Source organism: Rhinolophus sinicus, chromosome 14 (genome assembly GCF_057876585.1).
Source record: "Rhinolophus sinicus isolate RSI-liver-muscle chromosome 14, RSI-T2T, whole genome shotgun sequence".
NCBI classification, from domain to species: Eukaryota; Metazoa; Chordata; class Mammalia; order Chiroptera; family Rhinolophidae; genus Rhinolophus; species Rhinolophus sinicus.
Genome location: NC_142514.1, coordinates 30,345,469 through 30,366,930, shown reverse-complemented (window position 1 = coordinate 30,366,930; position 21,462 = coordinate 30,345,469). Strand labels below are relative to the sequence as shown.

Below are 21,462 nucleotides of genomic sequence, written 5' to 3'. Positions count from 1 at the left end.
GAGCAGGGAAGGGAGCCTTGAGAGGCAGGGAGAGGCTGGATTATGCAGGGCCTCTTAGGCCAGGGTAGAGATTTTGGATTTTCTTCTAAGTGGGACGGGACACCACGGGGGCTTCACTGTGGCCTCTCTGTGGAGAGCAGCCTGGTGGCTGGAGTCAAGTCCAGGCCAAAGACGACAGACGCTTGGACCGGGATGAAGGCAGTAGAGGAAAAGAGCGTTGGATTTGAGATATCTTTTGGAAATTGATCAGATAGGTATTGGTGATGATGTGGATATAGGAGTTAAGTGAAGGGAAGAATCAAAAAGACTTCTACATTTCTACCTTAAGCACATGGGTGGATCGTGGTACCATTTACTGAGAAACGGGAAGCTGGAGGAGAGGGAAATCAGGAATTCAAGTTTAGATCAATCACAGACCCCACTGTCCACTGCTGTCTGCCCAGTGAGGAGAGGCTGACAGGTAAACACTTGGCATAAGGAAATGCAATGTGTATGGGGCAGAGGGGCCAAGGAGGACACTTGTACCTCACTGGACTCTCAGAAGCCCTTATCCCATTGCTGTTGCTTCTAATCTTTCTCCTCTTTACCTTCATCCTGTTTGCTTCCCAGAACACACACTTAATTATGCCACTCTTCTGCTCAAGGGCCTTTGATGACTTCCCACTCTTTATCATATGAAGTACAAACACCACGGCTTGCATATGGCCCCAACCAACATTTCCAGTTTGAGAAAAAACATTGAATAGGAGGGGTGTCCTTTCTGGTGCGACAGGCTGGTGGCTGAGTAGACATCGCCCCCTGGCGGCCAAAGGCGCAAAAGCCGTGGTTTCCTTCCCTTTGAGGTCCCGAGCTCGCACGCCGAGGTGCTTGTCCGGCTGGAGCCCACCCCAAAGACACGGCAAGCCAGATGCCAAAGCCTTTTGCTTTTGCACAACTGAACCCCCGGTTGGGCCTTCTCTGTGGCATCCTCTGCGGAGTGGAGGCTGCACACACCTTGGGCGCAGAGGGGCTGTGAGGAGGTTTCATTACCCCCAGGCCAGCCAGGAATAACCCGGGAGGAAGCAGCTGGTCAGAGAGGGCAGGGTGTGGCAGTGACTTCTCACCTCCTGAATCTGTTCCTTCATCACCTTGATCTCATTCTCTCGAGGTTCTATTTGTTTCTTCAGCTCCTTTATTTTGTAGTCGAGCACAAACTTGAATTTCTCTAGTTCTTGGTTTTTCTTTTTCAGGTCATAAATTCTCTTCTCCTGCAGTTGAGGAGAGAAGTGAGAGCTGTCAGGAGGCCCAGATATATGGGATCCCTCGTAGGAGGCCACAGCCGGCTCTCCTCGCTGGGGACACACTAGGAGGTGGCACTGACTCCTCGGCTTCTGTGCCAGGACTACATGCATTCACTCACTCATTCATACACAGGTTGTGGCTGTTTTCCAAAGCTGGCCTCGACATCATTTCTCATCCCTCGTGGTTTTGTACAATGCGACCTTATGCTTCTCCATCAGGAGGTAGGATCTGACTCCCTCCCCTTGCATCTGGCCGGGCTCATGGCTTGAATGTAATGCAAAGAATGCAGCTCACATGATGTGTGGCTTCCCAGGCTAGCTCAGAAAAGGCCAAGCTGCTGCCACCTGGTCCTCTGGGGGAGGCTATCTGCTATGTAAGTAGTCCCACTACACGGAGACCTCCAGGCTGGAGAACACGTTAGGTCCTCTGGTGGGCAGCCCTAGCTGATGCCAGCCTCCCAGCCATCCCTGCCAAGGGGCTGGGCATGTGAATGAAGGAGTCCCCTGGATGCTGACCTTCCAGCCCCCCGCTGTGTGAGTCACCCCTGACTGTGGCCCTGCTGGGCCCATCAGGGACAAAGACAAGCCCTCCTCTCATACCGTCCAAATTCCAGACCCATAGAATCTGTGAGCATAATAAGACAGTTGTTTTTTCACCACTAAGTTTTGGGGTAATCTGTTGCCAGGCAACAGTAATTAGAATATAGGTCTAGCCATCCATCAAACATATACCGAATAAAGACCTTTCACCAAGGCCTGAGATCCCAAATATAAATATGACACAGTCCCTGCCCTTAAGGAGAAAACACTAGCTAGGAAAGCAGATGTGTCAACAAATGTACCCTACACTGTGAGAGGTGTCGTAGAAGAGGCAGGCATGGAAGCTGTAGTGTGTACTGAGGGTGCTGAGGACAACTTGCAGGAGGAAGTGAGAAATGAGGCTGGAGGGGAGGAAGGGAGGAAGGCAAGGGTCTTGAATGTTGGGTTAAAGGTTCAGAATTTATCCAGGAGACCAGGAGTTGGCAAACTACAGTCCTCAGGTCAAATCTGACCTGTTGCCTGTTTTCGTAAAATTTTATTGGAACATAGCCAAGCCCATTCATTTGTGTATTATCTATGGCTGATTTTACACTGCAACGGCAGAGTTGAATAATTCTCACAAAGATCATTCTGCCTGTAAAGATTAAAATATGTACTACCCAGCTCCTTACAGAAGAAAGTTTGCTGACCCCATAGGCAATGGGGAGCTACAAAGGGATTCTAAGTAGAGAATGACACAATTAAAGGGTATGGTGGCAGCGAGCAGGGGTGGAGGTAGAGAGAAAGGTCTTTAGACTGCTCAGGAGGCTGTTGCAATTTTCTAGGTCAGGAGGTCTTAACTTCCTTCTTGTCAAAACACAGCCCTTCGAGAATCTGAAGACAGCTTTGGGCCCTCCCTTAAAAAAGTGCCCAGCTACATACATAAATTCTTACATGCAGAAATTACTTGCGGGTACTATCTCATCTCATCCTTATCAGATCCCCTGAAGCCCCATTTCACAGGTGAGAAAACAAAGGCTTAGAGAAGTTGCCCAAGGTCCTGAGGCCAGGAAAAGGAAGAGCCTGTGCTAGAACCTAGTTAACTACATAGCACTGAAGCCCACCTTCTCAACCGCTGGAGAAATCTGCCCAATTAAGGCAGTAATGGTACAGGGAATGGAGAAGAGGGCACGAAGCCTGGATTTGCTCAGGAGGATGGCATGAAATTTTGGCTACTGAGGTGGTATGCCTCACAAAATGTGATCTAGCTGTCTTCTAAGTGTTTTGTGAGAGAGGCAGCCTAAAAAGTGATAACCAGCCTCTCGGTGGTCAGCAGTTATGGGGCCAACACGGGGGAGTTCCTCTGTGACCAGGGGGCACTACGTGGGCAATGGGGACCGTCACCCTAGGATACCTGGAGCAGTCAAGAGCAGAGGCCTTGTAGTCAGCTGACGAAGGTTCTTACCCCAAGTCTGTCCCCTATAAACGGTATGACTTTCAGCAAGCTACTTAACCGCCTGGAACTCAGTTTCCTGTGCTATACATACAACTGGGCTGCTCATGGCCCCTGGGGTTGCTGGGAGAATTGAATGTGATGTGATTACAGCAATTAGCCAAGCACACAGTAGACACTTCACTGGCTCTTCATTTCCCCATCAAGTTAAAGAAATGTGTTCCAAGAAGCCAGGGCCCCTCTCTCTCGGGCTTTGTCCTCATTGCCTGGGTCCATCTAGGCTGCAGTTGAGGGAGGACAGAAGATGGGCCTTCACCTTATCTTGAATCGTCTCATCTCTTTCCTGGATCTCCCGCTTGAGGCCTAGGATGTCCTTCTCCAGGGACTTAATGACTCCTTGCAGCTTCAGCTGCTCTCCCTTCAGGACTTCAATGTCATTGGCTCGCTCTTCAATCTCCTTCTGCAGACTGCTGAACTAAAGATATAAAAGGCAACGACAAAGATCACACACGGTCTTTGCACTTGTCTCCATTCCTCCCAACTGTCTATAAATTTAAAGAGCTCCCCGTCCGATTTTGGGACAGTCAGGAATTTCCCAGGCCAAGTGGATGATGTAGTATTCTGTCTGGCAAGGTCCGGTCTCAACCCCTTATGTGAGGACGGACTGTCTGCATCAAGAGGCTCTGGAGACCAGTTCCCCGACTGGATCCAGTTTTTTCCATGGAAACACTGACCTTGAAAGGTTGGAATCCATGCCCATCAAGGTCAAAGAGATTGAACCCTAACTGATGAGCCATCTTAGCCATGTCCAAGAAAGGAAGGCATGACTATCCCCTGGACTGACTAGTAGTGTGATTTCTAATAGGAAGGAATGTGAGTTTATTTTGAACTTGGCTTCTCTATTGCTAAACTGTGTTGGAAAAACTGTAGAAATTCTATAAGGATCTACAAATGGAATCCCTTCTCATCCCAACCTTCAGTGACTAAGAACATTGTAAATTAAGCATCCTACACCCCCCACGGATTCTGAACAGGAGCCACGCAGGACTCCCTCGACCAAGAGCCTGAGGGCACCACGAGGGGAGGACTATATCACCTCCAGAAGACCTCATTGCCATTTATATCGGGGTTGAGCTCTGAAATCTTTGACTAAATCCTACTTGCCAATAAATGAAAGTTCAGAGTGTCCGTCACTGTCACATCGAACCTCACTATCCCTGGAAAGAGAAGGGAAGCTCCGACGGTTACCCCTTCATAGGATGCAGTAAGGCTCTGTGTGCCTGACGGTGCAGAAAGAAGCCTCACACCAGTCAGTGCTCCTTTCCTAACCTGCTTGCTGGAGACGAGGACCTTCGGGCACGACTCTGCCAGGTTAGCCGCCTGTCCACCCGCCCCACGCTTTCTCTGCAATGCTGCCCTGGCCTGCCCCAGCCTCTCAGTGCTGCCCTGGCCTGCCCCAGCCTCTCAGTGCTGCCCTGGCCTGCCCCCAGCCTCTCCGGGAAGGGCCCGACCCGTACCTTCTTCCTCATGATGCCGGTTTCTCCTTTGAGCCGCAGGTTTGACTCCTTTTCATCCCGAAGCTTTTTCTCATACTTGGTTTTGATATCTTGGATTTCTCGGTCTTCGTCTTCTTCAATCTGTTTCTTGGTTTCTTCAAACTCGCGCAGCTGCTGCCTGACGTCTTCCTGTGCCTGGCGCAGAGAGAGGGAGGGAATGTGTGCTGGGGGAGAAGGGGCACATGACGCGTTTGTGCTACGAGGGCCTGGGACAAGATGAGCATATGGGAACTGTCATGGGGAATGAGGGACTGAGTGTATTACAGAAATGGAAACCAAGGCCATGGGTCCCTTGACTTTCCCACTTTCTTCCTGTCTGTCCTTCTACCTTCCCTTCTTTTCCTACCAGGTTACGCCTCAGGCTCCATCACTTCAACCACTATCTTATCTTGTTCCACCTCTGGTCTTCACATGTGACACCCAGGTTTCCTCTACTTTTCCTTCACTGAATGTGTGACACTTGTAATTTTATATTTATTTGTGAAATTAGTTGATTGTCTTTCCCATAAGATGTAAGTTCCTCGAGGGCAGAAGCCCTAATTAATTATCAGGCCCACCATTGAGTTCCCAGTGTACAACACACCAGCCTGGGTATGGGAACTCCTGCCTGGACTGCAGTCTCAGCCTCCTAACCAATCTCCTGTCTCCAGTCATGCATCTGTCCAGTCTGTTCCCACTCTCTAGTCAAGGGGGATCCTCTAAATCACACACCTGATCATGCCACCCCCAGCTTGAAAGCATTCCATGGCTCACCCTATCCTCAGGATAGAGTCCAGACTCTTGAGCTGGGTCTACAAGGCTCTGTGTGAGTCAGCACCAGCCTAGCTCTCTAGCCTCAGCCATTATTCCCACCCCACTCTCTTGCCAGAGCAAACTAACTTCAGTTCTCCAAATGTGCATGTTCCTCAACGGCTGGGCTGGGCACATGTCGTCCCTCTGTTTTCAGCCCTCTTCCTGCTGCTCTGTCCTTCAGCTCTTGGCTCAGCTACCATTTCCTGTGAGAAGCCTGCCATTCCCCATCCCTTTATGTTATAGTTGCCTGACAGATTCCTCCACTGGAATGGAAGCTCCCCTATGGCAGGACCACATCTCTCTGCTGACCACGGTGAACACCCACCACAGACAGTATCTGGTACATAATTGGTGCTGAATGAGTAAAAGCCTAGAGAGCCCAGATGCTGGAAAAACTGCCTGGCGGAGATTGCAAGCGACTAGGACATGACTCCTCTTTGCTACTGCCACCAAGTGGTGGAAAGTTTAGATTCTATCAGAATCAATTGCTTTCCTCCACATGTACTAGCCCTGGACTGTGTGTTTTGGGGATTAAGAGAGACAAGATGATTTTAAGCCAGGGCTCAATGGCCTCCTGAGAAAGGCTTCTGTCTTCACCCATCACATGTCACCAGACCCCTGCTAGACACAAGCCTGGCAAGGTTGGCTCTGTCTGCAGCCTGGAGTCACACACAGCCCCCTGCTCTTGATTTGGTAGATGTTGCTAAAAAATAGAATTAGTAAGATGGCATGCCAGGTGGCAGCTCCCTAGGAAAGTTCTGAGTTGAAATTTTATTGACTCAGAAGAAGAAATGCACTGTGATCACTGTGGGAGGTCCTGCGAGGGAGGCCTCTTGCCCTTTTGGGAGGATTCAATGTCCCTAAAGGCGGAGCTCAGTGAACACAGGGTATCACCTTGTAAGCCATGTGTGAGCAAGGGGCCTGGGGCCCTGAGAACACACAAAAGAGGGCTGCTTAGCTCTGTGTACGGGGAGAGGGCTTAGGGAAAAATTCCTCGAGGAGCTGGCTCTTGTCCTGTCTGTAGGGTGAGCACAAGTGGCCAGGAGAAGGGAAAGGGGCCCTGGGAAGAGAAATCACCCTGAGCAGAGGCCAGAGGCTGTGTGGGAAACTCCCAGATGCTCCGTATTGTTGGATGGGAGGGAGCTGGACAGGGACAGCAGGAAATGGGGTTGGGGAGGTGGGCAGATCCAAGCCCTAGCAGCTTGTGCAGGCTGTGTTACGGAACAGTCACAGGACTGAACCAGGTGGTGCTCAGGTGTGGGTGGAATTCCCTCAGTGTCGGCTTCCAGCTGTGTCAGCGCTCAGCCCGGTCTGAGGCGCCTGCCTCAGGAAGCCTCCACCCCTACTTCTCACCACGTCGATCCCCCACTGCCCGGCCACATTCTCAGTTCACCCAAGATTTCCGGATGCTGACTCAGTCTTCCTTGCTATAACTGAGGGTGGTTATAGAGGTTCCTGTGATGTCTCCTTTACTGACTCCTCTCTGGCCTGGACCCAGTGGTTGGTCATTGGCCGACCTTTATTTTCTGTGGCATCACTCAATAAACCCCATCTACAAATGAGGGCCGCCGTGCCTTCCTCGCTCACGCACCTGCTCACTGTGCCACGCTATGGAAAAGCACACAGCCGGGTGGATTAATGCCGCCAGAACTCATGCCTCACACCTGAGCTGGGCTCTCAGCCACACACCTGCCCGTGCTCTGCTTGCTCACTGTCTTTTTCATTCCCTTCAAAAATTACTCCACACCTCCACGCCTTTCCTGCACCCTCACTACCAGCACACCATCTGCCCAACTGTCAGGCTGAACAGGAGGCCGTCTGGCCTCTCAATTCTCTCTTCGTCTTGGGAAACGAGGTATTTCGGAAACAAATTGCTTGAACATTCTATCGCATTGCCCTGCCTGGGTGCCCTTCCCTCCTGGATTTCCCGTCTCCTGTTCATTCTGACTTGTATTCCTCCTGGATCGACCACCCAGGCCAGGGCAGCACCTTTGTCTGCATCCCCCGTTATCCTGTGCACACCTTTACGTACTGACCTATGTGACTGCCTCTCTCCCCGGACTGAGAACCAAGTCCTGTGTTTTAGTTCTCTCGGTCACCCAGCACTCAGGCTGGCAAACCTGACGTAAGACACGATCTGTGTTGGTGAAATCAGTGAAGGAATGACTTCACCTTGTAAGACAGAAGAAGTTACTAAGGGGTTTCAGGCAACCACCTTCCCTATTGTTCAGGGCCCTTGTTCCTCTCCAGCTTCTACAGGCTTCTTTTAGAAAGGTCTCCCCAGTTCTTAAGGCTTGAAGATAAAGACAGAACAGGTGTGAACTGAACTTAGTCTATCCAAGGAATTTCAGTCTCAAATCTGAGCACCTTCTACCTCAGTGAGTCCTCAGTGGTCTACAGGAAAACAAATGTATAAATTCAGGACCGGATGACACACATACTGAAAGGAAGTTGGGGAAGGAAAAGAAAGTCAAGTGAGGCTTCCCACAGCTCTTCGGGCTGTTCCCAGGTCAGGCCTGCAGGACGGCCCCATGGAAGGGGGTACAGTCAGCTTCATGTGTACCTCTTCCAGAAGGGTGGTTTTCTCCTGCAGTTTGGCCTCATAAAACTCGGTCAGCTCCTCCAGGGCCTGGCTCTTGGTCTCATCATTATCCCGAAGCTGTTTTTCATACTCCTCCTGCATCCTCTGGGACTTGAGCTGCAATTCCTGGTACTTCTCATATTCTAGAAGCAACTTTTGGTTGTTGCAACATTCTGGAGAGAAGCAAGGAAGGTATTTAAGGTGGGACAGTAGCACCAACCTCAGGGACACCTAAGATCCCTGGGTGTTTTCCCACCCCCTTCCAGCACTAGCTAGAACATCTGCCTCCAAAGCCAAGATCCAAATGCTGGTCCATCTTCCTCACCTGCCTCTAACTCCATCATCTCATCAGGCAGCCAAACTCCTTCCCCTTTGCTGTCTAGGTAGAAAGGTTTCCATGAAAGTGCAGATGGAGTGTTTGGGGGTTCAGGGCCAAGAAGAATGTCCTGAGTGTGCAAATTAGGCGGTAGTACCCTCGTTTTACAGAAGAGTAAACTGAGGCCTGGGGAGGTTAGGTGACTTCCTAGGGCTCCCAGCAGGTATGTGGTGAGTCTGGGACCCAAGGCAGTCTCTCAGGCGCTCAACTTGCACTTTTCTGGATCTCCTATTGCTTGTGTTTAATCTATGTTTAATGAATGAGTAAATACATAAGAGTAAAAACCACGGTGAGTTCCAGGGGACACGTGTAGCCTGTTTATAGACAAAGCTGCATCACCAGGGACTTCTGCTGGGTCTGGGGGACTCTCAGACTTCTGCCCTTAACCAACCAGCCTCTGCCCACGTGGCCTGTACTTGTGGACTCACCCAGGTCCTGCAGTTCACGGGTTTGCTTGTCTAGGAGATCATCCATGCATTCACGATGAAATATATCCTGCTTTTCTTTTTCTGTTTTTAAAATCTAAAACACAAGGTCAAATGTTCTCATTTCTACACCTCTGCTGAAGGCACTACTGGGGCAAGAACACATTTTACAAGTGACATCTGCCTTTACTCACAAACATTTTGTACCAAGCACTGTTCTGTGAACAACAACCAAGCTATCACTTTATTTACATTAATGTTCTGCTCTGAAAGTGCTATACTTCCTTCTATTAAGTGGGTCTTGTCAATGATGAATTCAGTTTTGGACATGTAGCAAATGCATTTTCGGTGGAAAAAGTAAGGATTCGGTGGAATCCTCTGTTGTCAGCACATTGCTGTCACCTAATCCTTGGGTATGTTAATGTGTCAGCTTCTCTGAAAGTGTTTTCTTTAACGGAGTGGGAAAGCTCCTTGCAGTCAGGGGAGGTGCCATTTCTGGGACCTAACTTTGTGCTTAGCTTACGGAATGCACCAAATCAAAGTTTGTTGACTAAATGAATGAAATAATAAAATTAACAGTCATGGTTTTGTTTTGTTTTGTTTTTTCCAGCCAAACTATGACCCATGGAGATAACATAAAAGAGCACATATCCCTTGAGCAATAAATAGGGGGTTTGAATGATGGGCCAGACAGATTTGTGAGGAATAAAGAAATTATTCTGGGAGAGTGCTGGACCACATCTAACTACGGGAAGACCATTTAGATTAATTTTATTTAACCTACTGACAATCCAGAGATCAATATTCTAGCTCTTTTCTTTCTATACTTAGTTTTTCTTGCGAACTTTTCATTTTATTTTTAAGTAAGTTTCTGTTGACCATAAAGGTAATATATTCTCATTGTAGAGAATTTGGAAATTACAGAAAAGTATAAAGAACAAAATTTAAATTATCCTCAAATTTAAATTATCCAGAGATAATCACAGTTAGCTACCATGTTTCCCTGAAAATAAGACCTAGCTGGACAATCAGCTCTAATGCGTCTTTTGGAGCAAAAATTAATATAAGACCCAGTATTATATTAAATTATGTTATATTATATTATACCCAGTCTTATAGTAAAATAAGACTGGGTCTTACATTAATTTTTGCTCTAAAAATCACATTAGAGCTGATTGTCCGGCTAGGTCTTATTTTCAGGGAAACATGGTATTTTCTTAAAAACCGTTCTATGCGTATTCATTTAACTAATTATAATAATACTATTCACAGTTTTGTATTCTGTTTTTTTTCATTTAGCACTTGTTTTAATTTCTGATGTTATCAACTATGCTTTAAAATCATACATTATCACATATCTTACTATATGAGCATATCCCAGTCACATCTTGAGTAAATAGGAAATCTTTTATTATTTGGTGTTGGTTTAGTCTCTCAAACAGACCTGGTTTTTCGTCTTCAAGGACTCCATTTCCTGGATGAACTTGTCTGTCAGCTCCTTCATCTTCTCAGAATAGTTCATATCCTTTAACCGCAGTTGATACTCGTTCTCCATTTTTAACTCTTCCACACGAGTCTTCAGCTCCAACATGACCTGAGCCTTTGAGAGGACACAGAATCAAGGACATTCACAGTGTGATGAATTCGACCATTTACACCTGTGGCCTCGAGCTCTCGAGACCTGCAGCTCTGTTTAGCCTCCAACTCATATGTCTCAACTAGAACTTACCGTCTTTCCCCCACAAAACCCAAACTAAAAACTAGAAGACATGAGCTTCTTCCTCTACCCCTACAAATATATTCAGTAAGCCCTACTGTGTGCTGGGCATTATGTTAATAATGCTCCCATTTCCTTCAAACATGCGTGAATGTCACCTGCTCAGTGAGGTCTGCCTGGGTCACACTATTTAATCCTGTTACCCTCTCCTTCCCGTTCCCAGCACTCAGGACCCCTCCTCCCCAACTCCCTACTCTTCCCTACTTTTTATTACTTCCTTGGGTCTTGGCACTTTCTAACATATACTTTATTATTTTGTTTTCTGTCTTTTGTTTTCTTTTCCTACTAGAATTGAAGCACCAAGAAGGCTGAGATCTTTGTTGGGTTTGTATGCTGATATATCCCAAGTACCTAGAACAGTGCCCAACACATAGCACACACTTGAAAAATATTTGTTGAACCATGATTCCCGCCCCCATGGAATTTACAGATTGAGGCAGCCAAACAAACATAGCATTACGAATTGATACACGCCCACAGCTGGGCGGTTCCCAGGACTGTCTGTTTGTCCCTCTGGCCCATCTGTCCACTGTTAATTAGTTTAGGTCCTAACTCTTCCCACCTTGCTCGTTCCTAGGTCTAGTGTCTTCTTCCTCCAATCCATTGTATTCATCATTGCCACAGTTTTCTAAAAATACTGCAAGACACACACCCCTCATTTTTTTGTTTTTTTAAAGTTCATGTTGATGACAGAGCAGGTGAGAACACAGGTGTTTTCTTCTTGCTCACCTATGAATACACTGTGCATCCTCATTTGTCTTTTCTGGTCTGTCTCCCCTATAGCCCATGGACGACTAGAAAATAATGAAGGGGTTATGTTTGTTTCTGCACTCCTGGCCAGCAGGCTAGCATGAACCTGGCACACAGGAAATAGCGAAATGAGAGATGAACACAAGTTGCATATGCAAAGGCAAGAAGGTAAGAGCGAGGATACCAGGTCTGGCCACTGCGTGTGCTTTGTTGCAGGTGGGAAGCAGAGGGTGAGGGAAGAGACTGAGACTAGGTCAGGCCATCAGAGTCCCTGTTGGCCATGCTAAGGAGTTTGCATTTTACCCTAGAGGGCCTCCGAAGGTCCTCAGTTAACCTGATTAAGCTGACTTTGGCTTTAGAAAAACCTCTCTGATGGTAGCATGGAGCTAGATTAGAAGAGGACTGAGGGCAGGGGTGCTACAGTCCAGGTGTGGGATGGGAAGGGCTTGACCGGACGTGGGGTAGAGGGAGCAGAGAGGAATGGACAGACTCAAGACAGATTATACAGAACATGATACCTGACTGGGCGTGGGGTGAAGGTGAGAGAAATGGGGTGAGGACTGTTTCTCCCGCTAGATGGTTCCCTGCGGGTGCACTTGGCTTGCCCTGCTGCCCTGCTTTATCCGGGAGACTGGCACAGGCACAGCAGCAACGTCAGCACTAAATACAAATTTATCAAGTGAAACTATGACCCCAACTAATGGAATACATTTATGGGTGGGATGATCTTGTGTTCGACATGTTATGTTTGAAGTACTTGTTCATCGTCCTTCCTCAGCCCCTTCTCCACACTGTCGCAGAGAAGTCTCTCTAAGACGTGAATCTATCGAGTCATTCCCTAAGTTAAGTCTCTCAGTGGGTTCTTAGGAACAATTTCCAAAGTCTAAAACATGGTTTAAAAGGCCCCGCACGATCTCTCTCCAGCTTCATCTCCAACTCCTCTCTCCACACAACCTCTTTTCCAGCCTTACCTAGCCAGGAGCACGCCTCTTAGTCCTCAGTGTGGAACATCCTTTCCCATTTGTTTTGGAAGGTTCCATCCAAGGCTCACTTCCTCGGGCACCACCTGGCCTGGGTCAGAGTCCTTTCCCCTGTGCCCCCACAGCATCGTTCCTTCATAACACCCATCACACGCTTAATTCCCGTTTTCATTTCACCTCTACTTCCTCCCAAGCTATAAGCTACAGGCCTTCTATGTCTTTCATTTCTATGATCCCAGACCTTAGTACAGTATCTGGTACATAGCAGACCCCTCTGTAAATACTAGTTAGACGAATGAATAAATGAATGACTGAATGAGTGGGTAAATCACGGCCTGAGAGACAGTTACATAGAACATCATAGACTATAAAGAAAAAAAGAGAGCTGGGAATTCTGGGGAAGGTGACTTTTATTTTATTTTTTATTTTTATTTTTTTTATTTTTTTTATTTATTGGGGTGACAATTGTTAGTAAAATTACATAGTTTTCAGGTGTACAATTCTGTATTACATCACCTATAAATCCCATTGTGTGTTCACTGAACGTGACTTTTAAAAGACAGGTGGAGGAAGAGCCAGGCCCGAACAGTCAGAGAGGCTCACAGGGAATAAATAAGAAGAGTGAGGTAGTGGGACACCCAGAAAGATAGGAGTTTTAGGAGTGAGCAGTACACACACTAGTCATTTCCACCTTGGCAGCAGTTCTGTCAGGCCTGGCTGGGGGCTGGGGTCAGGCCAGATCCCTCAGGCCTTAGGTGCAGCCTGGTGTCTCCTATCTGGTCTTTTCCTCTACCCTCTGGGAGGAAGAGAGAAGAAAAAAGAGAAGGAAGAGGAGACATTCGCCTGTATGCAGTAGGTCAGACCCCAACTCTCAAAGGCTCTCCCTCCCCATTTCCTTCTACGTTGCCTTTCCTGCAGGAAGGTCCAGGGAGCTGCAGGAGGGATCTTGGGAAATGCCAGGGACCGGTCACCCTGCTTTGGGGCCATTCTGGCACTGATGTTCCGAGGGTTTTACTTGTCTCTACCCTCACTTGACTGTGAGTTTCCTTGATCACAGGAGCCATGACTGTCTTTTCACACAGGCATCCCTAGTGCCTAGCAAAAAGCAGGTATTCAATAAATGCACTTTGGATCCTGGATGAAAAGCAATGAGTGCATAGCTGTGTCGTCCTCTGTAAGCCTCGTGAGTTTACCATCCATTCGTCTTCTCCCTTCAGGAGTGGAGCACACAGCTATGCACTCAGAGCTCTCTCAAAACACATCTGCATGGAATGTTTACTGCGTAAATAGGAGGGAAGGCCCTTTGGGATGGTGGTTAAGAGAGTGGGCTCTGGATTAAATCTAGATCGGAACTCTGGTCCTGCTACTTACTAGCTCAGTGACTTTGAACATGTCACTCAATTTCTCTAAAACCATGTCTTAAAACATGGGGAGAATAATAGTAACTTCTTCATAGAGATGTTGTGAGATTTAAATGAGAAAGTACTTACAATCAGCACAGTGCCTGGTTTGTGGCAAACCTAAAAATTGTTGGTTATTATTACTTTTATTGTTTTATTATTGAGGAATGGGTTTCAGAAATGCTCTATTAATACCTCTTATTTGTTTAAAGAAGGCTCCATATACTAGCAGTTGTTAAGTTTTACGGCTACAACTGGGATATTTAGTTTGTCAGTTAATGAGTTAATTTTGTAAATATTTATCGATTGTCTTCCATGTGCTATAAATTGTTGGTCATACAAGAGAATTGCATGTCATGGTTCCCGCCTTCAAAGAGTAGGAAGAAGAAAGCTAGTTCCTGGGCTAAAAGTAGAGCACAGCTTAAGATGACCACGTGGCAGGCAGGGTGCGGTGGAAACAGAGCAAGTGGCAAGGAAGAGGGGGCATGGCGGTGTGGGCAGAGAAGTGCAGGAGAGAGCTGGGCGCTGGGGGCAGCCAGGCTGCAGCGCGCCTCGAATGCTGGCCCAGGAGTGTGGATGCAGTCTAGTAAGAAATTTCTATGTCCCTCTTCATTAGATCTGATTCTTACCTTCTCTTCCAAGTCTATTTTCGTAACAAGCACCTCTTCGGCAAAGCCCACTTCTCTCTCTCGCTTAATTCCCCGACCTTCCCTATCATAGACCTTCCAGGTGTACAGGCAGCCATCCTGGGCGACTGTCAGCAAGTGCTGGTCATCAAAGGTGAGCAACATCTGAGGAGAAAAAGATCATGGACAGGAGGCTTTCTGAGGCCCTGGGTGACCAGGATTGAGCTCACTATTGTACAAGCCTCCCGGGGAGGAAGACTTGGTCATGGGTAAGAATGAGACAGGAGCCCTCACGGGCCTTAGGTAATGAATAAAAATAGCGAGACTATGGTATCTCAAGAGTCAATTATCACCTAAACTATACAAAGGACTCTCAGAACTCCATTCCCAACTCGGATGCCTTTTATTTCTTTCTCTTGCCTGATTGCTCTGGCGAGGACTTCCAACACTGTGTTGAAAAGCAGTGGTGATAGGGGACAGCCCTGTCGTGTTCCTGAACATAGAGCCAAGGTCTTAGTTTTTCACCATTAACAATGATGTTAGCTGAGGGTTTGTCATATATGGCCTTTATCATGTTAAGGCATTTTCCTTCTCTATCCATTTTATTAAGTGTTTTAACCATACATGGATGTTGTATCTTGTCAAGCGCTTTTTCTAGGACTCTCACAACTCAAGAGTAAAAAACTCAAACAGTTCAACTGGAAGGTAGGCAAAAGATATGAAGATATTTCACAGAAGACAAGATACAGATGGCAAATAGAGACATGAAAAGATGTTCAACATTATTAGCTGTTAGGGAACTGCAAATTCAGACCATGCATTCATCTCCCAGCTGCTGAGTGTTGGTTGATCACAGCTCTCCATCCTCCACAGGCGTTCCCTGGACTGAAAGGAGTCCACAAGATAGCCCCTGCCCCTCCCCAAGGGTACAAAAGGTCTTCCCTGGGTGTAATAAGATGAGCACACATTTGTAAACTGTCCTCACTACACATCTATTAGAACAGCTAAAATAAAAAAAGTGACAATACCAAACGTTGGCAGTGATGTGGAGAAACTGGCTTGCTCATGCAGTGCTGGTGGGAATGGAAAATAGCTTGGCAGTTTTTTAAAAAATGAAACAAACACACACTCACCATATGATCCAGCAATTGTCCTCCTGGGCATTTATCCCAGAGAAATGCAAACTTAGGTCCACAAAAGCCTGCACTTGATTGTTCATAGCAGCTTTACACTTGTAATAGCCAACAACTGGGAGAAAATAAAAATATCCTAAACAAACTATGGTATATCCTTACCATAGAACGTGACTCGGCAGTTCAAAGGAATAAACTATTGATACACAAAATAATTTGGCTGGATCTCAAGGGCATTATGCTGAGTGAAAAAATCCACTCTCAAAAGGTCACATACTGCATGATTCCATTTATATAAAACTCCCAAGATGATAAGATTATAGAAATGGAAAACAAATGAGGGGCTGCCAAGGACGGGATGGGGGAGGGTATGACTATAAAAGGGCAGCGTGAGGGAGTTCTTTGTCATAACGGCATAGTTCTGTATCTTGACTGCTGTGGTGGTTACACAAATCTATGCATGTGATGAAGTGACATACGTAGAACCACACACACACATTGTACCAATGTCAATTTTCTGGTTTGATATCGTACTATAGTTACAGTAGATGTAATTATTGGGGGAGGGTACATAGGACCTCAATGCTATCTTTAAAATTTCTTGTGTATCTATGATTATTTCAAAATAAAAGGTGAAAACAAAAGAAACAACTATGAAAAATGTCTTTTTACTATCAGCAGTATTTGTCAAGAGTCTTAAAAACAGCAATGCTCTTTCCCTCAGGAATTGTATCTCCATCTAGGAATTTAGCCTTAGGAAGTAATCAGAGATTCCCATGGAAATCTGTAGACTAGGACATGTATTAGAGTTCATAAGATAATTTAAATGACCAGTTATATGAGAAGAGTTAAACACGTTACAGTCCATCACAGGATAGAATATTTGTGTAGCTACTAAAATCATGCTTTTGAGGAGCATTTAATTACATGGCAAAATGTTTACAATAGCATTAAGTAAAAACAAACAAACCAGGCTACAAAAGAGTGTACATACAGCATAATCTCAAACACACACACCATATATATATATATGTATGTATATACAGAGAGAGCCAAAAAAATGTTTACACATGTTAAGATAATATCTCTTAAAATGTGTATATTTTTTTTTGGCACCCTGGTATATGTATATACATACATACAAATGTATGTATATGTGTGTGTGCATGCGTGTGTATATATATATATATATACATATATATGAAAATGCACCAAAATATTATTATTATGAGGACTTTTATTTCTAAAATAAACATGCATTGCTTTTATGATCAGAAAAATAAACACCTTATCCACAAAACTTAGTAGATCTGAAGGGAAGGGTGGGGGATATGTTGTAGTAATTTACTTTGGACCCAAGACCCAGGCTCAGTACAGGCATGTTCCAGTTTATAATGAAAAACCCTTTCTCAATAAAGATAGCGTCTACAGGTAAGCCAATATAGAGTGTGGGACATAATTAAAAACCTCAAGAGTTGGTATTGTTCAATCCGGAATATGAGAAGGGAGGAAGCGAGAAGAGATACACATTTTTCCACTGTTTGTTGTCACACAACAGCCTAGCCGATTGCCCTCCCCCCGTGTCTTTCCTTGTGGAAAGAAAAGTCTGTGAGACTGCATCTCTAGGACTGTATATTTCTCTCTATTTAGTCTCCAAAAGAGGGTTTGCAGCCAATGACGAGTAAGATTCCCCACGGGGAGGGGGGAACGACTCAAACCAGGTGGAACCCCGTGGAGACCCCCGATGAGGTGCCTTAGAAAGATTTGGGAAGGGGCCTTGTCTCCCCTTCCCCCTGCCTGGGAAAAGCCGCTGCTGACTCTGGCTTTCCCCTCTCACCTAATTGTGAGAAGAGTCTTCAGAGCGATAAGATTAAATTCTCTGCTCAGCTCTGTGAAACAATTTCTACATGTGATATATGTCCCTCAAGGGAGTCACATATCTCACCTCAAGGACTTTCTGCTTTGGCTTTTTAAAGATCAAAATAATTGGTTTGGGTTATTTCTAAAACGTGATAAATGAGTCTCACAGACCGTGCCCAAAAAACACTGCTACTCTCTTGTATACTTATCAGTAAAATCCTCCAGTTGGCTCAAATCTGGGCTCCAGTCTTTCATGACTGTGAGACCCCTGGCCTTCTGAGATTTAAACTGCATTAAGTCTCTGTTTGTTTCTTTCTTAAAACTTAACCCAAAGCCGCCCCTTCTCGCACCCTCACTGCCCGTGTTGCACTGGATGCGACATCTGTTCTTCAGGATTCCATGTAAACATAGACAGTACGTTTTCAGAAGGGAGAATGAAGGGACAATTTACAAAGGTGTGCTCATCTTATTACCCCGGGAAGACCTTTTGTGCCCTCGGGAAGGGGCAGGGGCTCATCTCTTGGGCTATGACTCCTTTCAGTCCAGGGCACTTCTGTAGGAGACGGAGAGCTGTGAGCAGCCAACACTCAGCAGCTGGCAGACAAATGAATGCATTGGCCGGGGAGAGAAGATCTGGGTGAGGAGCCTATAGCATTTCTCAAATGGCCCGTTATTACCCATAATATTATGGTGAACAACCTTGTACATGAATATTTAGGTGTATCTCAGACTATTTCTTAGGATAAATTCCTGGGAAGAGTTTAAGCAAAGAATATTAATAGCCCATAAATGTTTACTGAATGGATGGCTGTATGAACAAATAAGGAGAGATAAAAGACGTTGAGAAGTTGATGGGATGAAGAAGGTATGTGGAGGGCAGGATCAAACGGATCTATCGAGAGCTAGTTCTGGGACGGAGCCGCTGACGAGAGGGACGCCTCTCACCTTGGTGATAGGACCAGCATGAGCCTGGTACTCATTGAATTCTTTCTGCAAAGGCAGAGGGTACTTCATCGCACGAATGGTTCCCAATGAGGTGCCCACAAACATCATACGTCCAGAGTGTGAGATGACGACGGCTGTGTAGACAGCGTCAAACGCTGACGTCTCTCGAAGGACCTGAAACACAAGACAGCTCCATTCAGTTGGAGGGGCTGAGCTGTGTTCTCAGTGTCCCTAAGTCATTCTCTTCCTCTCCTCAAACAGCAATATTAGAGCAAGTTCTGCATTTTAAAAAATGTGTTGCTTATAGCCTTTGGCATAGTTCCTACATAGCACAGAAAAGGCAAAAGCTAAATATTTCTTGGCAGCTTGATGGATGAATAAACAGTTGTTCATCTATAGGAGTTAATAACACTAATAAAAGGAAACCTTCAAAAAGCTCCTGCTAGGTGCAAAGCACCATTCTATGGCTTTCACGTGTTGTATCTCATTTAATTATCACAGAAACCTTTTGAGGGAGCTACTTTTATCCCTATTTTAAAGATGATGAAACAGTCACAGAGATGGTAGGTAACTTGCCTCAACCCAGCCACCTTGTAAGTGGGAGTCAGGCTCTAGAGGATTTGCTCTTGGCTGTTACAGAAACATGCATCTCAAACTCAGGATGGAATGTGGACCATAAACATATTCAGCAAACATTAATTACTACCCATTATGGAAACAAAACTATCCTTTCAGGGTACTCATTCATTCCTTCATGCATTAATTCTCTCGTCCACTCATCCACCCACCCATGCATCTGCCTGCCCACCAAACATCAACTGAATGTTTGCAGTGGGCCCTGCAGTGTGTGTCAGCTAGAAGGGACATCAAGAGGAGAGCACCATGGCCTTGCCCTAAAGGAGTTTGGTTCTGGTGCAGCACTGTGCAAACCACCACAAAATTAGGACGATGCTATTCGGGGTCACAATGGAGAGACCCCCTACTCGAAGCTGTGTTCCAGTCAGGGGGACACATGCCTCAGGTCCGTTTGCTGCTGTGGTATCGCTGCACTTCCCCAGGGACCAGCACCAGGAGAGTGACAAGCACCAAAGCAAAGCGAGAGACGCCAATGGTCAGCTGCTGCTGAGCTGCCGGAGAAGGACACAGCCGCGTGTGTAAGAAGTGTCCTTACTGAGCTCTTCTGTCTTCCCACAACTATTTGGAGCCAAATGTTGTAATGCTGCAATTTCAGAGTTTGGGGATTTCAAATGAATATGGTGGCAAGCCTAGGTGATAGCAGTAACTATAGTTCTGGTTTTAGGCCAGGAAAGTAAGTGGAAATCAAGGGTAAGAGTGCCGTTTAGAGATGCTGCTGACCTCCATGCCTGGAGGGTGGAGAGAAATTGTAGACAGCAAGCAAAATGGAAATGGAAAAGGGCTCTACAATTAAACCCAGTCAGGCAAGGTGCTGGGCAGGAAATTCCAGAAGCAACAATAACCGAGCTGACCGGAAAGGAATGGGGAGCCAGGTGTTATCCCATGAAGAAGGGACACTGTTGTCACAGGCCCTCTGCCCACCACACTTTCTGCTGCAAACATGGGGGCTGTCTCCTGCAGATCCAGGGGCGGGGCAGGGGCAGGGGCAGACTCACCGAAGAATCTGCAATCTCCTTGAGGGTACAGTCGGATCCAACAGCAAAGATAATTTTGGAATCAGGGGAGATGGTAACACAGTTGTAGCTGCAGGACTTGAGCACACATTCCGTCTCTCTCTTTCCTGAGGACAGATTCCATTCATATACAGCACCATCTGTGCCACAGGAAATCAGTTTGCTGTCATCTGCATTCCACGCAAGGGAACGAATCTATAGGGGAGAAGACAATCCCAGTGAAGAGCACGCATATGTATGTATGTATACACATACACACACACACACATCGTCACATGGCAAAGGAGAATGAACTCCTCACGTGTTTCACTAGACTCTTTTCCTGGTACGTAGCTTTTAGTGAGCACAAAATATAGCTTCTTGAGAATGTGGGTCCAAAAGATGGGTCTCCCTCTCGCCGCCAGCTCTCAGTCTTTGGCTATGGTTTCATCCTGGGAAGGGCAGACTACTAGTGTTTTTTTATCCCTACTCAGCTCTATTCCAGGCAGGCACGGGCAAGAGGACCTGGTCTCCTTTCCCCCAGCCAGTTCCTGCTCGTTGGTGGCAGCTCTACTCCAAGTGCAGGAGTCCAAGAACATGGTGCCCTGACTGTCCCTGCCCCAGCTTCTCTTAGAGTGGAGGTTCCTTGCCATGAGGGGACAGCTGAGAAGACCAGGGGCTTCTACCCCTCCTCCATCTGCAAGTGCCACTCATAGAGTGGGGGTGTTACTCCTGGAAAAGGAGGTCCCTCCTCCAGCTCTAGTGCAGAGGAGCACAGGTTCTGCCCAGGGGAAAGTCAGGCCATAAAGCAAGAGCTCTACACTGGGCTTGACGGGACTGACTTATTTGGAACAGGGCTTGAGGTGCTTTCATCTGTGTTTCCACAGTCACCTGAAGACCAAGCCCGCTGCGGAAGCTGAGGAAGCTCAGCATCACTCAACGATGCTTGTGTTTACATAACACTTCCTCTCAGGCCCTGTTCTTTGTGAAAGTCAATGGTCATTTCTCATCTTTACAGGACCTCTCTCTGATATTAATGCCACTGACCACTTTATCCTTTTGGAAACTAGTTCCCTGGCCTCTCTGATTCATGTCCCTCATTCTTTTTGTATCTTCATTTGCAGTCTTTCTTGTCCTTTACTATTCCTTTAAATGTTGGTCCCCTGAGATACTTCTTGGATTAGGCCCCTGGTGATCTAATCAATGTCCCTGACTTCCTCTACCACCTAATCCCTTGGATCTTAATTTTCAGCCTTGACTTCTTTCCCAATCTCCACACTCACATATCACACTTCCCGGACACATCAAACATAACATGTCCAAACGGAACTTAGTGTCTTCCTTCTCTCCGTCCCTGCTACAAAAGCCATGACGTAGTCCC

At 46.4% G+C, this 21,462-nt stretch overlaps 1 protein-coding gene across 1 annotated transcript in view; it reads right to left on the bottom strand.

Annotated features, from left to right (window-relative positions):
- Positions 1–21,462, bottom strand: part of CFAP57 (cilia and flagella associated protein 57) — a 59,332-nt gene that overhangs the window by 21,753 nt on the left and 16,117 nt on the right. Inside the window, exons 10-18 of the mRNA XM_074334551.2 lie at positions 20,085–20,297; positions 18,454–18,627; positions 14,519–14,680; positions 10,427–10,582; positions 8,986–9,079; positions 8,164–8,354; positions 4,770–4,943; positions 3,569–3,727; positions 1,104–1,247 (exon numbers count right to left, since the gene is read on the bottom strand). Of these exons, the coding sequence (XP_074190652.1) occupies positions 1,104–1,247; positions 3,569–3,727; positions 4,770–4,943; positions 8,164–8,354; positions 8,986–9,079; positions 10,427–10,582; positions 14,519–14,680; positions 18,454–18,627; positions 20,085–20,297 (1,467 nt within the window). The remainder of the gene's footprint in view (positions 1–1,103; positions 1,248–3,568; positions 3,728–4,769; positions 4,944–8,163; positions 8,355–8,985; positions 9,080–10,426; positions 10,583–14,518; positions 14,681–18,453; positions 18,628–20,084; positions 20,298–21,462) is intronic.